This window comes from Polyodon spathula, chromosome 4, assembly GCF_017654505.1.
Source record: "Polyodon spathula isolate WHYD16114869_AA chromosome 4, ASM1765450v1, whole genome shotgun sequence".
Classification (NCBI taxonomy): domain Eukaryota; kingdom Metazoa; phylum Chordata; class Actinopteri; order Acipenseriformes; family Polyodontidae; genus Polyodon; species Polyodon spathula.
Genome location: NC_054537.1, coordinates 17,128,051 through 17,143,929, shown reverse-complemented (window position 1 = coordinate 17,143,929; position 15,879 = coordinate 17,128,051). Strand labels below are relative to the sequence as shown.

General features: G+C 36.3%; 1 protein-coding gene across 3 annotated transcripts in view; it reads right to left on the bottom strand.

The window, feature by feature from the left end:
* The window catches only part of LOC121314238 (amphiphysin-like), an 80,565-nt gene that overhangs the window by 49,804 nt on the left and 14,882 nt on the right, over positions 1 to 15,879 (bottom strand). For all 3 annotated transcript variants that reach the window (XM_041247274.1, XM_041247275.1, XM_041247276.1), the window contains exons 2-5: positions 8,966 to 9,046; positions 5,278 to 5,332; positions 4,267 to 4,361; positions 623 to 718 (exon numbers count right to left, since the gene is read on the bottom strand). In XM_041247274.1, the coding sequence (XP_041103208.1) occupies positions 623 to 718; positions 4,267 to 4,361; positions 5,278 to 5,332; positions 8,966 to 9,046 (327 nt within the window). The remainder of the gene's footprint in view (positions 1 to 622; positions 719 to 4,266; positions 4,362 to 5,277; positions 5,333 to 8,965; positions 9,047 to 15,879) is intronic.

Sequence of the window (15,879 nt, the reverse complement as noted above, 5' to 3'; positions counted from 1 at the left end):
AAATAGTTTTGAGAATCCAGCCCATTTTTACTAAAACTCTAATACAAATGCATCACGTTAGCTAAAAATTGAATTGGTTGATTACCACGTAATATAAATATTAAACAAGACAGTGGAGTCTGTTAAATCGAAACATTGTGGTTTATATTTTTAAAAGAAGAGAACTTTGTGAAATCCATCATCTCTAGTCTCTGTAAGAGTATTTTGTTTGTAAAAGTAAGCAAAATTAAACGGTGGCAGTGTTTAGATAAAATGAGTTGGTGACCAGCTAAGAGTTGGGAATCAGAACAAATACTTATTGGCCTCTTTCTTCATAGCCACCACGTATATACAATCCTGCACGTTGTTTACAGCAAAGTGATTAATTTAGGAGTGTAGGCAGACAACTCATTTCAGAACTTTACACAAAAGGGATTTGTAATTGACCAATAACCTTTAACCTGCTCTCCAAACCAGGACCAAGTCTCTTGAACCAGCAATAACAGTTGAAAACCATCAAACCCCCAGCTCTGATCAGCATACACCAGTGTTAGTCATTGCTGGAATTTTCCACATTGACTTTTAACTAAGGAGAGTTTTAAACCAATATAATTGAAATGTGTTAAAACATAAAATGCTGTACTTTAATATCAGGAAACTGTCCCAGGTAAGTGTCCAAGGTTATAAGGGCTCCATCCACCAGCCTCTGATGAAAGTCTTCCCATAGAGCATCACAGCTCTGCAAAATCAAGAAACACACGTTAGCAAGGGCAGAAAATAATACAACACAATGGAAAATAACACAACACAATGGAAAATAACACAACACATTGGGAAATAATACAACACAACGGAAAATAACACAACACAATGTCTTCCTCTGCCTTTCACGTTGTGTTCAGTCACTGCTACTGAAACAGATGCAGGGTTTACCTAAAGCCCCCAAGATGAGAGAAGAATCACCAACCATGTTATTAAGTTGCCTGTCTCAGTTCAAACTTAACATCAGAATTCACACTGTGAACATGCATTTCTGAAAGGATTTCTAATGGCATTACAACAATATCGAACATGAATCTGAGTCGGAATCAAAACAAAGGCCACGCTGATTTATTGTGGATTACTCTGTCAAACCATACCTTGAAAAAAAAAATCATAAACTATAGGGGCATAATGTTTAGAGACTCGCAGTGAACAGAATTCAATTCTTCTTATTAGTGACCGACTCCATATTTGAAGAGTTAGATGAAGACTGGATAGGTCAGTACACCGCAACTTATAAACAGGCATAACCAAAATATAAAATCACTGAAAAAATCCTGCTAGACTAACCCCAAATTTAACACACTTACTTGAACATTTAATAAGTGGCAGTTATTGCAAAATGCAGCATCACGCGGTATGTGTATAAGAAATTCAACTTTCCATCAATGTCACTTTATATTAGGTATTTAGGTTCAGCATTGGGATGTGATATTTCTGGAATACAATGTGTTTGATGGTCAGCAGCATCTAGATATCAGTGAGACTCATAACACCACGGTAGCTAGACTGGTAATGAATTGCTGTTCCCAGCCTGTTCATATTGGTAGCATTAAGAACTTTCAGATTAGTATGGATCACCAGAATTTACTAACTTTACTTTCCAAATCAATAGGGCTCTATCACTGCATACAGTATACCACAAGAATGTTGAATGGCATCTTCTTACAAACATATGCAGTGCTGGTTATATAAGATATAAAAATCATCACACCATGGTCAGCAGTCTGCAGTTAATCCATTGTTTACAACAAGCAAACTGTTACAACATAATGATTAAGGCAATGAGCTCTGTTTTATTTATTTGAGTGCCACCCTCAAACCCATCACTGCCACTTACTGGCTTCTTTAAATTGGATGTCACTTAATTGTAGAAGGCAATTACACTGAGTACTTTTTGTGGTAAAACTGTAATAGGTTTGTTGCCAGGTTACCTCGGTTCGCTACAGGTAAATATACACAAGTATAGTTTGTGATCTAGGCTTGCACTTATTTATCAAGTGCCTTGGAGAAGGTCCTGTGTTGGCCGATCAGCATTTAGCTACAACACCCCCTATGGCATGGAATAGTCTGGACAATAAGACCCAGGATACGAATCAGACAAATACCCCGAATGTATCATCTAAATGAAGAATAATGACTATGATTACATTTATTTTAATGAGTAGGTTCCAAGAACGTTCAAAGTGTAAATGTTTCTGATCCCAGATTGAATGTATGATGAGATTGTCTTTTAGAGTGATGTTATTTTTAGGCATGTGAAATTACTTCTGTCTGTTTGTGGTCATCTTGTTAAACCTTTATGTTGTGTTGATGTACTAAAGAAGAATGCCCTCATCAGGTTTTATCTGAGCTGGATTTACGTTCTAATTAAATGTAAAACTCTAAGAGTGACACATGCCTGTACACAGACAGACAGGATGCTTCTATATAACCCAAGACTCAGATATGCCAGGTAACTTGTACTAGGAATGTCCTTGACAAGTCCACGTAAGTATATAACTCTAAATATACATACAGAGAGGGCTTTTTCATATATCATATTCAAAATAGGTTTCTATACTGTAGTTTATATTTAGTTTATATTGAATAGCTTGTTTTTCTGTGCTTGATTTCTCTGGGTTTGGTTTGGTTAATCCAAGCTGCCCCAAAACACCTCAGTATCTGATCTCAATATCTTTGTCTAATTTTCACTTTAGAGTAAGTCTTTTTCTGGCATGCTGCTTCAAAGTCATCTTTGAGGTGTGAAAAAGCTTGTGACTGCAACTAAGAAAGCATTTCTAGAGCTGCCAGTCACACAAAGGGAAGGCAAGGTCTGTCACCTCACATCCAAATCACCCATGTTGTATTGGCGGTGTTGGCGTGCATGCAAAATCTTGCATTAAAGCTCCTCTCTCTCTATGCTGTATAACAGCTGAACCTTTACAGTGTGGTACATATTAAAATAATAGATGATTGCTATTATATTAACAAATCCAGTAATAGTCTATCAATAATTCCAATTTACAGAGGCAAAGGTTATCGGTGTAGGTTTAATCAAGGTAACTAATGACAGGAAGGCTGTAGGAAGGTTTTTATATCATAAGCCCTTTCTGATAAAATCAGCTCAATACTGTAGGTATCTCCTTTAGAATCTTATCAGTATATCAATAACACAATCTGAAAATAAAAGAGAGAGTTTTTTTCCTCCTGTTGATTATATTCTTCTTACAGCAGGATGTGCATGCACAAGTAAAGAGAGACAGATAGATAAAGAGAAGTATACTGTCTGACCCGGTGGGGCCACCGTTTGCTCTGATCACAGCTGTGATATGATGTGGCATAGACTCCACATCAGGTGCTGGAAAGTGTCTTGACACCAACTGAATACCAAGCTACAATATCCAAAAAGCGTGACATGGAGAATTGCTTCTATAATATGGATGATCATTTTAGACTAATTCGATTTACAGTCATGTCTCAACAGCGTGATCAATGCATTAGCTGAAACTGCTGTATCAAGAGATCAAAATGCCAGTACAACATTTAATTATGTAACACTTGGTTATACAAATGCACAAAGAAACAAATCATTACAAAAGGGTCTGTCTGACTGCTAAATATTACATTATTATTATTATTATTATTATTATTATTATTATTATTATTATTATTATTATTATTATTATTAATATACCATTTATAAATAATTTATTAAGAAAAACTATTTGTAAGCTCACAATCCACCTGGAAGGCAATTCAACTATTTCAAATAGTTCAGCTACTTTGTCACAAGCTTTTAGAAGTTACATTATTGTCAGTGTCGCAGAGAAATTCATAATAAATAAATACATAAATAACAGTGCGCACTTCTAGTTGTATTAGGGAGATGTTTCACTCAGCAGGAGGGTATAATCATTTAATGCATCTGTCCCAATATGTATTTGCTGGTTGTGACTGGAAAGTTGCTGTTTGTTCACAGGTCACCTCGCTAGCTGCTGCCTTTGAAAGGATTAAACTAATGAAGCCATTTCATAAATATCACAAAACACAAACAACAGAGTCCACAGTGTGATTGAAAATATCAAAAAGTACATCAAAGCAGAATCAGACCAAAAGTGATTGATGAAAATGCTTTTCTTTTTTTTTTTTCTACATGACTCCAAAACTGGAAAAAAAAAAGTTTACTGAGAATGTATAATTAAAAATATGTATTTTAATTAGGCCAACATTAACTTCAATGACAGCATGGTCATCTTAACTCACCTTCCCAATGACCATGATGTCATCTACACCATACCACTCGGGTTCATAGACTTCATGTAGAGACTCTGTCAACTTCATGGAGGCCTCCTGCATCGCTAGAAATCAACAAACTAAGAATTAGCCTTAAAGGCTCAGGCCACCAGAACCCATTTCACACTCATACATGTAATGCAGTTCTCCAACAGTCAACATAATCAAAATAACATGCAATCACAACTGCCCTGAAATAAAAAGACCAAGCATTTCCTCCAGTCTTGAACTCCAAATCATGTGTTACACAGAATACGAAACAGCCCCTGGATGTTTAAGAGAACTTATTTTACTTTGTTGTTCGTTTTTAGTTTTGTAAAATTAATCTTTTAAAAAGTTAAAGACTGGAGTAAATGAGAATATAGCTCTTGATATCCTATTGACAATCCATTAAACACCAAGCCCCCTTAAAGCTGAAGTAGGCAACAATTATGTTTATTTTCCATACTTATGTATCAGAAAACAAAACCTAGTCATTGTCTTGTTTCACAGTCCACTAAAGTTGTTTTATCTATAATTACACAATCCTCCCCTCAACCCATGTGCCACTATGTAACTACTTGAGCATAAGAGCCATGCTCCTGCTACTACTTGCAGCAAGAGACAGGTGTTTTCAGGCTGGGTGTAGCTGCTATTTTTAACATGGACATCAAAGGTGACAACTGAAACAAAAAATAAATCAATGTATAGATCAGCATGTAAGGAACTGTGAACATTGAGAGGCCTTTTCCTTTTCCTTTTCGAATGTCTTGACAAACACTGCTGTAAGGCAACTTGCTTTTAGGTTCAGCGCATTTAATTCAGCCAAACACTAAAGATGGTTTAGTTTCATATCGATCTCTGGGGGTGGCATGGATAAAACCAGCTCTTATGAAGTAGTCTGGCTCGGCTTTGCAGAGGTGTGCCGATTCCTTGATTGCACCAGGATTTGCAACCTTCAAATTATTGCTGAGCACAGAATCATTTCCTCAGCTTTCTCACCTTTGACAGCAGCTAAATATCCCCGCAGTTCTCTCTGCAGCCTCGTCCCCTCTGCCTGTAGAAAACAAAATGCACAAAAGTCAGGTAGCTGTTTATCTGGTCAGATACAACATGCCCAGAAACACCTGCTACATGAAATACAACCATGTAGAAACTTTCATACAAAATAAGGTCTCTTTACTGTCAAAATATCACTCTCTCATTAAAAGATAATGAAACATAAAAACATCAACTACAAAATATCTTAATACCTGCGTTATGAAAATGAGTATCCATCAACTCCTGTAGTGTTGTCTGTATATGTACTTTTTTTCAGTAACTTACTGTAACAAATGTTAAATGTGTTTAAATTACTTCAGATTCTCAACTTTTCATAAGTAGATCCTGAAGAATGTACAGTATCCATTTTCATCAAGACATTGCTAAAAATGAATCAGAGTGTGTAAGAAAGAACACTGACAATAAGCTGGACAAATAATGAACAAATATGCTTCCTCATGGGGGCTATTCAATACCACAATGGAAGGACAAATAAACAACAGACACAAACAGAAACATTGGGATAATTATAAAACTAAAATATCCAGCTAACAGTGCACTAGTAAGGAACAGGGCTTGATACACATAACAGCACATTGTTCCCAAAATGTCCTGTATTCTGTACTTCTATTGCTTCTCTGATGGGGTATTATAGCAAGAGGTTACAATAAACTGCACAGTGGTGCAAAATACATTTGAATCTGTAGACCATAAAAAAAAACAACTGAACCAAATAAGCTCGTCATGTGAAAAAAAAAAAAAACATATCAGAATTATATACACTGTTCTGTGAGCAACAGGGGGCCCTTACAATTGTGTTGAAGACCCTTATTACATGTAAATTCAGAAGCTGCAGGGCTCTGCATAAGCTGTAGCTTTGCCTTTTTTTTAAGCGCAGTCAAAAGAGAAGTGCAGTAGTCTGTATGCGCATGAAGATAATTCATAAATGAGTAGATCTAAAGAGTTTCGGGTGATGCATATGAAATGAAATACAACAAAAACTACAGTATTTCACCATAATGAGGTGTTTATTAGTCCTGGGGTGAAAATAGTTTTATACAGTAGCAAGTCTATCATTATCAACAGCTTTGATTTATATGCCAGGGCTCCCTCTGGAATTTACTGATTAAATTGCAGCTGGTGATCTTAAACAGTAAGGCTCCTTTTTAAGACTTAAAAGGTCATTTAAAGATCATCCTCTTCCCATTTAGACAGACCTGTATACAATCTGCATGATACAAAATGTTCAGTCATTGAATAAGCAAGAGTTAATGTTAGAAATACCGTAGTATTTGTTCAGCATAGGTACTGTATATATAATTCCACTCCAGGTTTAACAGGTAACACAAGATAATGAACAACTTCAGGATCTGGCTGGAGATTTAATTGGTTCAATTAAACAATTTAGAACAGGGTTGGAACAAAGACCCGGAGTCGAAGGGACAACTTTGGCCACCCCTGATATTCTGTTTCTGAAGGTAATTGTTACACAATTTTAGTATTTTAATATTTAGTGCAGATTTGCTTGTCCTTTTGAAATTATTTTGTGTTGCTACTAATCATATGTCATATTTCATATGGTGGATACTGTGTTACATACTTTATCTAAAATTCTTACATGACATCAGCTGTGGCCAAGAGTTTTCACCCGATAGAATTAATTCTGAATTAATTGAATTTTGATTCATAAAGTCATATGAAACCTGCTGAATAATGTTACGTTAACACATTGAATTGCACACTGCTTTGTAGCTTGCCATGCACAATGAAAAAGTGACAAATAAAAAAACTGGACATTTCGAAATCTAACATGAAATACTGTCCTGCTAACATGGCTTCCGGTAGTCTTTTGCAAAATAATTTTGTGCTCATTTTGCACCCTGCTCTAGCTAATAATATAATAAAATCATCTCATACAGAACAACCTACTATTCAAGAAAGAAGGTGTAAAGAAACCCTCTGATATGAGAGACCTGCACATTCATCCATTAATTTACCATCGAAAGTGCTTTTTATCTAGTTAGCCATTCTTAGTGATTGGTTTTAAAATATGATCATTTGATTTAGTTTTATTTTTCATCTCTAGCAGTGAGTCACCAACTTTCTGGGTTTGGGTTGAGGGTATTATAAAGGTTCATACTAATGCACAGAGGTATACATGTAATACTTCACGACTATAACGTTCAGTTTTTCACAATATTCTGGGACTTACTTTGTTGGGTTTTAAAACAACACTCTGATTAGCACTTAAGAAGTCAAAAAACTGCTAAATATTTATGTATATTTGATGCTTTACAGTCAACAAACAAACAGTTGACTGCTCTTAATCCTACACCAATCACATATCATATGGTTCAGCTCCGAAGCATGACATAGATCCAATAAAAAGGACATGCTTTGTTGTAGGAAAAGAAATAACATTATCTACCAGCAAGCATTTTTTCACGGCAACAGTATTCATAAATATTGTCCTCCTGCATGTGAGCAACTGTTTTTAAAGTGTATACTGTATAGTACACTACTGTGATGCATTATACAGATCATCTGGTCAACCATAAACTAGTAACATGTGTGGTTTGTGAATCTGGACCAAAGAGGACCAAATATCTATCCCTAAATATATTAGTCTTAGTGAATAAATTAAATATACTTACTGTATAGAAACATTTTAAGAGCAATTGCAGCGGTACCCTAAAATATCGTTGATTTCTAGAAATGACGAAACCACAGTAGCACCATTGACAGGCTTATTATTTCAACCATATACTGCCGTGTCATGTTTATTTTGTTCTCATAAGGGATTTGTCAGTGCTGGATTATGAATCGAGTGAGCTGCAGAAACATTAATTGTTCACATCAGATAAATACATTATCAGCATTTTTATGAATTCCCATGGTGTTTCCCCTTCCCATGCACCTGCCGATAGAGTGAATGAAAATGAGCACGGCCCCAGAGCTAAAACCAATTAAAGAGGTTATTCAAATCTCAAAGGCTCTGAACCCCTCCCCCACACAGAAAATCCAATGCACCCCGACTGCGACATGGATTTAAATATAGTATCACACTTATGACACACCTGTGGTGAGGGCTGTATTTTATTCATGGTTTATTGTGTGGCATTTCCATCTAAAAATAGACATTTCAAGATATTTCACTATTAAACATGTATGTATTAAAGCTAAAAACAAATTGCGCTGTCATATTCAAAAGAGATAATTTATGATAGAATTATTATAAAACAAATGTTCCTAAAATGTGTAAATGCTTACATGAAAAACAGTAAATATTAAATTATAGACTATTTCACTTTTTTATGTCCACCTTTTAAAGACATTCTATTTTCACCATCAGTGAATTATTAAACAAAATAAAAACATAAGTAAATGGAAATATAACAACACACATGTAAAATGTCCCCTTATTGTATGGGACAGAGTGATCTTTAGCATAAATATATGTTTTACATATAGGGCAAAGGGCTGACATGACCATGCCACCTTATAAAGCTTTCCATGGGCCGTTTACTTCTGTATTTCTGAACTAAAATACATTTAAATCTGGAATCAGCTTTGGACAGAAAACTCAAATCAAGACATTCCATTTTATATAAATACATTGTTGGCACAATGCAATGAGTACAACCCCTACCTCCTGTTTCTTGAAGTTCTGGATAAACTGCTCAAACTGCTCATCTTTTGTTTCATCGGCTTTCCCCAACTTCTGAAGCACCTACAAGTAAGAAAGAAAGGGCATCATGAATGTGAGGAGCGAACATGTCTCTTGTCTGTTCCATATATTGGAACCACTGAAACTCTTAATAACATACAGAGTGCTGGTTTTCATGAGTCATTAGCACAATACTGAGCTGCAATCTACTAGTGTCAGAAGCACTGCATTCACAAAGAGAAAACAGATCAGTACTAAACTTTTATATTCAGGGATTTTGAAAGCAATCTTTACTACATTAACAGTCATCACAACCCAACACAAAAGGTTTTATATAATGTATCCCCAGTGTAGAAGTGGCAACATACTGTACCATGATATGGAGTACTATATACTGCTAATATCAACGTGTTGGAGAGTCAAGATCAGGGACAAACTGATCATTATTTTTATGAGACAGAAATAAACTACATGATCTTCTATAATCATGTTTCAAATCGTGTGTGAAGAGCACACAACAGCAAAGAAAATAAAAAATAATGCAAGGGCATGACACAAGGTATATAAAAAAAATATATATAAACCAGGGAAAGTCCTACACAGCACTACTATCAGTGCATCCCTGCGACTGTCAAAAGAACATTCTCAGGCAATTACCCAGGGTATGCTGTAAGTAAGTTATACTCCAGAGTGGCGCATCTAGTAAAGGCATTCCGCCTGGAGTGCAGGATGCGCCCTATTGCTTGGAGATTGCTAGTTCAATTCCAGGCTATGCCACTGCCGACCATGGCCGGGAATTCCCAGGGGGCAGCACGCAATTAGCCAACCGCTGCCTGGACAGGGAGGGTTCAGGTCGGCTGTGGAATCCTTGGCCTACCACGCACCAGCAACCGGTGTGGCTGGCTGGGCACCTGCAGGCCTGTCTGTGTCAATTCAGAACTATATGGTCCTCTGATGCTGTAGTTCTGTAATGGCTTCATGGCAGGCTGGATGGCTGATGGTACACGTTTCAGAGGACGTGAGTTCTTGTCTTCATCCACCCAGAGTTACTGTGGGGGTTGCAGCAGTGAGTCAGGTTGAATAATTGGGCATTCCAAATTGGGAGAAAATTAGGGATAACATAAATCACCAAACTCTACCTCCAAAAAAGGATTTTCTTCCCCCACATCTGTTAGGTTATGTGACCTATTTTTCAGTTCTTCATGAAAATATATCACTGATATGCTCAATAGCCATGTATGATTAAAGGTGCATGAGACAGTTACTGGACAACATTTGAAAAGCTGCAGAGTCCCTCTATCATGTTCAATACGGTACTACAATCTAATGTATGGGTGACTGAGTTGACTCCATGCTTTCCTAGTGTCCTCTCATATACAGTGGAAAACAGGCCATGTTTGGCATTCTGTTTTTTTTTTTTTTTTTTTTACATTCCCAGGGCTGTAGGTATTACAGCTTTATTTTTTGTGTGAAATGAGCTATCCACCTTCTTATCGTATTCTTATTGTGTCTTTATTCATGTCCATTTTCATAAGCAGTTCATTTCATATACAGAACAACATTTGTAAATGTAACTGCGCACTCGCTTAAATTTACTTAAACTGGATGCACACACATTCATCTGTTCATATCTGCTTTGCATGACGGTTAATAATGTACTTTTTCAGGGCGTAACTTCAAGAATGTTTTGTGGCAGGTTATTTTTAATATTGTTTTACTAGTAAGGCCATGTGATGCTTATTTTATTAATTATGAAGAAGAAGAAGAAGAAGAAGAAGAAGAAGAAGAAGAAGAAGAAGAAGAAGAAGAAGAAGAAGCTTGGTTTATTACATTAAATTAAGTCTCGCTGGTGCACCAGTACCTGTAGCGTTATCGACATTGATATTGAATTTTATTAGCAACTATAAGATAACCAATGGAGGGCTTTTCTTGTCAAGGAGGCATTCCCCTCTGTTTTACCCAATGTTGAATTTAGCAGGGGTTTTTATTATTATTTACTGTAACTGACCAAAGGATTTCATCCAAATATGTTATCAGATTATTTGTTTGCTTGAAGAAAACAATAAATATTTTTTTGTATTTCACATTTTATGAAACAATCAATATAGGAATCTATTGTAAAAATACAGTAGTGTACAACTGTACGAGAATAACCCATTGCTTCTGTTGATTTGATTTGATTTGTTGTAAATGTGAAATCAAACAACGCTAACTAAAAGTCATGTAAATAAGAGGCAAATTAGTGATTGAAACGTAATTGATAACTTTTATAAGCCTTGCATGCACATGTAAAATAGTAACAGTAGCCACAAACAGTAAAAAGTTGTTTAAGATGCCTAATTAAAGCAAAAAATGGTCTAACATTTTCACTGATTATTGACTAAAAATTGAAATTCTCACACCCAGAGGTTTACATGCATGTAGGTATATAAAGGATATACATGACAAGTCTTGAGGTGTTCTAACACATTTGCACACTGGTGTAGATATTTCCTATGCAGACACTAATAAATATACACAATGGAATGGGTCATAGCGATACAGAAGGTACTTCATTAAAAACGAGGGAGGCATGACAAAGGCATTGTTGAGATATACAGTACAGGCACTTACCCATACAGCCCCTCTCCCAAAGTCTGCTAGATATGCATACCTGAATATTTTACAGCATATATTTTACTTTCTTTTAAAATGGGTGTCTATTACAAGACAAAAACTCAAACTTTTTGCTTGGGACATTATCCCTATTTTAGGAACTGGGTGGCACTATTCTGACTGATTCTTTTTATTAGGGGATGCATAGGGGAGTCACTGGCTCAGACTGGATTGAATTAGATCAGGAAAAGCTCTCAGTCAGTATAGTCATTCAGCCAGTTGTCTAGTAGACTTTACTTCATCAAATTTCATGCCGTACTGTTACGTAAAGTCCCTTTCAAGTGGTACATTAAAATATACCCCTCCCCCAGGTTGTAGAAAGAGCTGCCAGCTATTTGAACAATAGTTCCCAATAGTATCCTTTTTTAAGTCTAGTATATTGGTTCATTCTTAGTTTCCTTGATTGAAATATTGACTTGCAGAATGAGTTGAGAAAAACTCAGTCTGTAATGATTGTGGATTCCAGAAGTAAACATTGTGCTCTGATGGAACAGATCATAGCTATCAATCAATATAATTTCCTATACAACCGCATATAACTGCAGTACAAACAGACAGACATTTTAAAGATGCAATAATAACCAACATTCACACAAGACCATTTTTCAATTGATCTTATTATTTACCAGAATTTTACTTTGACTCATATTCTGCCAATTTTTCCTTTTTAATTTACTTCCTGTGTTACTCGTAATAGGACCACATCAGTTTTATGATTTATATTGGTCAGGTCTTTACCTGGTTAACAATGAAAAACTAAAAGACTAACAGCAAACTTGTAAAAAAAAAAAAAAAGTTAATTACACCACCTTTTCGAAATAATTTTTTTCAAGAAGGAAAAAATCCCCTAATATTGTTACCAAACCAGACATTCAAAACTGTTTGAAGTATTCACAGACCAATCTTGCTTCTCTACTTCAACCGCCTTAAGAATAATCTTCAATGGGTTATTATTAATATTACCATCCTGGTAATATAAAAAAATAATTGAACTCATTTAAACAACAATAGCTACTACCAGTCAAAGCAAATGCCACTGCCAAGAAGAGAAAAATCACTGGTTTGGCCAAGATTTCTCTCTTTAATTTACTGAGATCATCTACTTAGCACTATCGAACCAAAGCGCTACACTACAGTTGACACAGGTGCCTCTTTTTAAGCACCTACTTCAGGAGACTTCCATCCAAAACTGTAGGAAAATATGCATATAAAATCCATGTTTTATAGCTGACAGGAACCATGACAAGAAAAGTGGCAGGTGAGGGTGAGAGCAAATTACAAAGGTACTCTCATATTGTAAGATTAAGGAGGCTCCCGTGACACATCCAGTAAAGGGGTCTATACGTGGAGTTCAGGATGCGCCATAAGCCTGTTATAGCAGCTGCAGTTAGTCAGACAATTTGCATTTATTGTAAATAATATAATTATAACGACCTAAATAGGAGTTTTGCTGGTATTGGGTTACATATGAGAGAGATCAGCTTTGAAGCACACATGCTGCTCCAATCTTATATTCTCTCAGTTGGCTCAGATAACCCAATCTTTGTAAGCTCTTTCTATCACCCCCCTGCTTCTCTCAGCACAGAACAGGAGAGAGTTGTGACTGAAATCTAAATCAACACATTGTTTTTAGGACCATAAGTGATGGAAATAAAATGAATACAGTTAAAACCAACCCAGCAATGAAGGATTCTAGCCTTGTCTCATTTTGGGGGGAGAAAAAAAAACACCTTCCAAAACGTGGTTGAAGTGGGAATTTGTCTGTGAAACAGTAACATCTGCTGTTAGTATAGGTGCTGAAATGCAACAAAAACAAGTCCATGTGCTGCGTTGCTTTTGGGAATGAGCTGGAAGATTTGTCTCACTATTAAAGCCAAGGTATTGTATCTATAAAAAGACTGCTGCGCCCATAGTGTTGTATACTTATGCTGCATTCTTGGAGCTGCAGTTAAAAATATCTTTAAAAAGTAAACCCTTGCTAAAGCAGAATTATAGGCTGCCCTCTCCTTAATAAAAACATAATTCCTGCCTGCATAAAAGGCAGACTTTGTGCTACCTAATTCAATTCAGTCTCGCAGCTGCTGCAGCCATCCCTGTTTCTGGCAGATCACGAGGCTACAGCAGCACTGCATATATGAGCACCCACACTGAGTGTGAAGACTGATTTGTGGTTTCAGGTTTCACATAATTAAACGGGATATATTTTTGGTGGAAACAAAAAAAAAAACAACAGGGGTGTAAAAACAATGGAAAGGGTCAGTTTTAGAAACTTGAATGCAAATTTCAATTGGAATCTATCAAATCAAATCATTTTCATAAAAAAACAACAATAAATCATATCCCAGTAATCAACAAGAAAGTGTTAAGGCAAACCTACACTGAATTCCTAATGAAGTTTTATCTGAGGATCGTTTATGGAACAAACAAAAAGGAGTTCATTTTACACTGCAATGTCTAATTATATAGGTGAAATCTAATTTGATTCACCATAGTGCCAGCTGTGTTGTTAAGAAGACCCCCATTCATCACTGGGGGTGTTTGTTTCACAGCCCTCAAATGGTGACCATGAGCTCTGAATCCCACCAACTGCAGTAGATGACTCTTCCATGAGATCCTGTCTGTTTAACTGGAATAAAAGAGAGTCACATACAATGTAATATCCCATATTGCTTAAGCACCCCTAAAATACAACATACCACACTGTTCCTCAGAGAGGTGCAAAACAATGATTTGCATTCTCCATAACTGTTACAAAACAAACTTCCTTAAACTCGCGCTTCTTCTGTGAAATCTTATAGTTGTAGTGTTGTTTAAAGAATCTGTTGCAAATAGAGGGGGTCAGTAATTTTGCTGTTTGGAGGAAAACTGTGTAATCTCTGGGTCATGCTTTATAAACACAAAGGCATGACCTAGTTGTATAGAACCACTTTATTTTGCAACCTAAGCCCCTGCCCACTTAGATATCATGTTGTTTGCACCTAGAGTCATATGTGTGAAGATTTTAATTTAGTTTCAAACAGAAGTGGTATCTTCATACCTGCTTCTTCACATATCAGCATTGAGAAAACACAGCTTCACAAGCTTTGGACACAGTGGTCACTATTCATAAAAGTATTTGCTGTGATAAAAACACATTTAGTTTAAAAGTAACGAAAGTCGTCCATATTGCTATTCATAAAATTATCTGAGAATACGGGTGACTGGGGCAAAGCACTTTATGAATGCGTATACAGTCATTCAAGAATGAAAATCTGCCTCTCTTTGATGACATCATCAGCATTATTAAGGTTGCTTGGGTGGTGTTGGCAGCTGTTGCAAAAAGAAAAATGGAGTACAACCGTGCTACCGAGTCTGCAACTGCCAGTCACAGGCAGTTTGCAAAACCTGATCCCAACGCCCGGTCTCAGAGTTAACGCATGTGGGGTCTACGCTTCCACAGGGCATTCAACATCCCTCTGTCCTAAGGCTGCTATAGCAGCTACTTCTAAAGCAGCATCTGTTACCACCACTAATTATTCAAACAGATCCTCCTTTCCCAATCCAATACATTCCTCAGCTCTACCCGATCAATCCAGAAGACAAGACAAATACAAGCTCAGAATTAGATTCGCAGGAGGAATACAAATTTGTAACAACTTCAACACCAGTTTCTGTTCAAACAGGCAATGCAATTTCATTCATATGTGCAGCAATTGTGGAGATGCTCACGACAACTCAGTCTGTCCTTTAAATCCCAAGTGACTTTCTCTGATGCTCATAGTCTCCACTCCCATTAACATTCTGGCTTCATATAATAAATTAAAAAATCATCCTGATATCAATTTCACCAACTATTTAATTGACGGATTAAAAACAGGTTTTCAACCAGTCTCACTCAAATTCCTTCTTCCTCATTTCAAAGATTTCAAAAAATCTTCATTCTGCTAATCAAGATCCAGAGTCAGTTCAATTTCTCATCGAAAAAGAAATTTAAAAAAAGGATTTATAGTCGGCCCATTTTTAGCTCCTCCTTCTCCAGTCTATAGAATTAATCCTATTGGCATAGTACGTTGGAAAATGTCAGGCAAAAAGCATCTTATCATTGATATATCAGCCCCGCATCAACTCGCTTATTCCCCAAGATCAATTTTCTCTTCATTACATGACTATTTCAGATGCAATTCATTCAGTTAAATTAGCAGGTCGTGGTTCCTGGCTTGCAAAAGCAAATATATCAGATCCATTTAAAGTAATGCCAATCC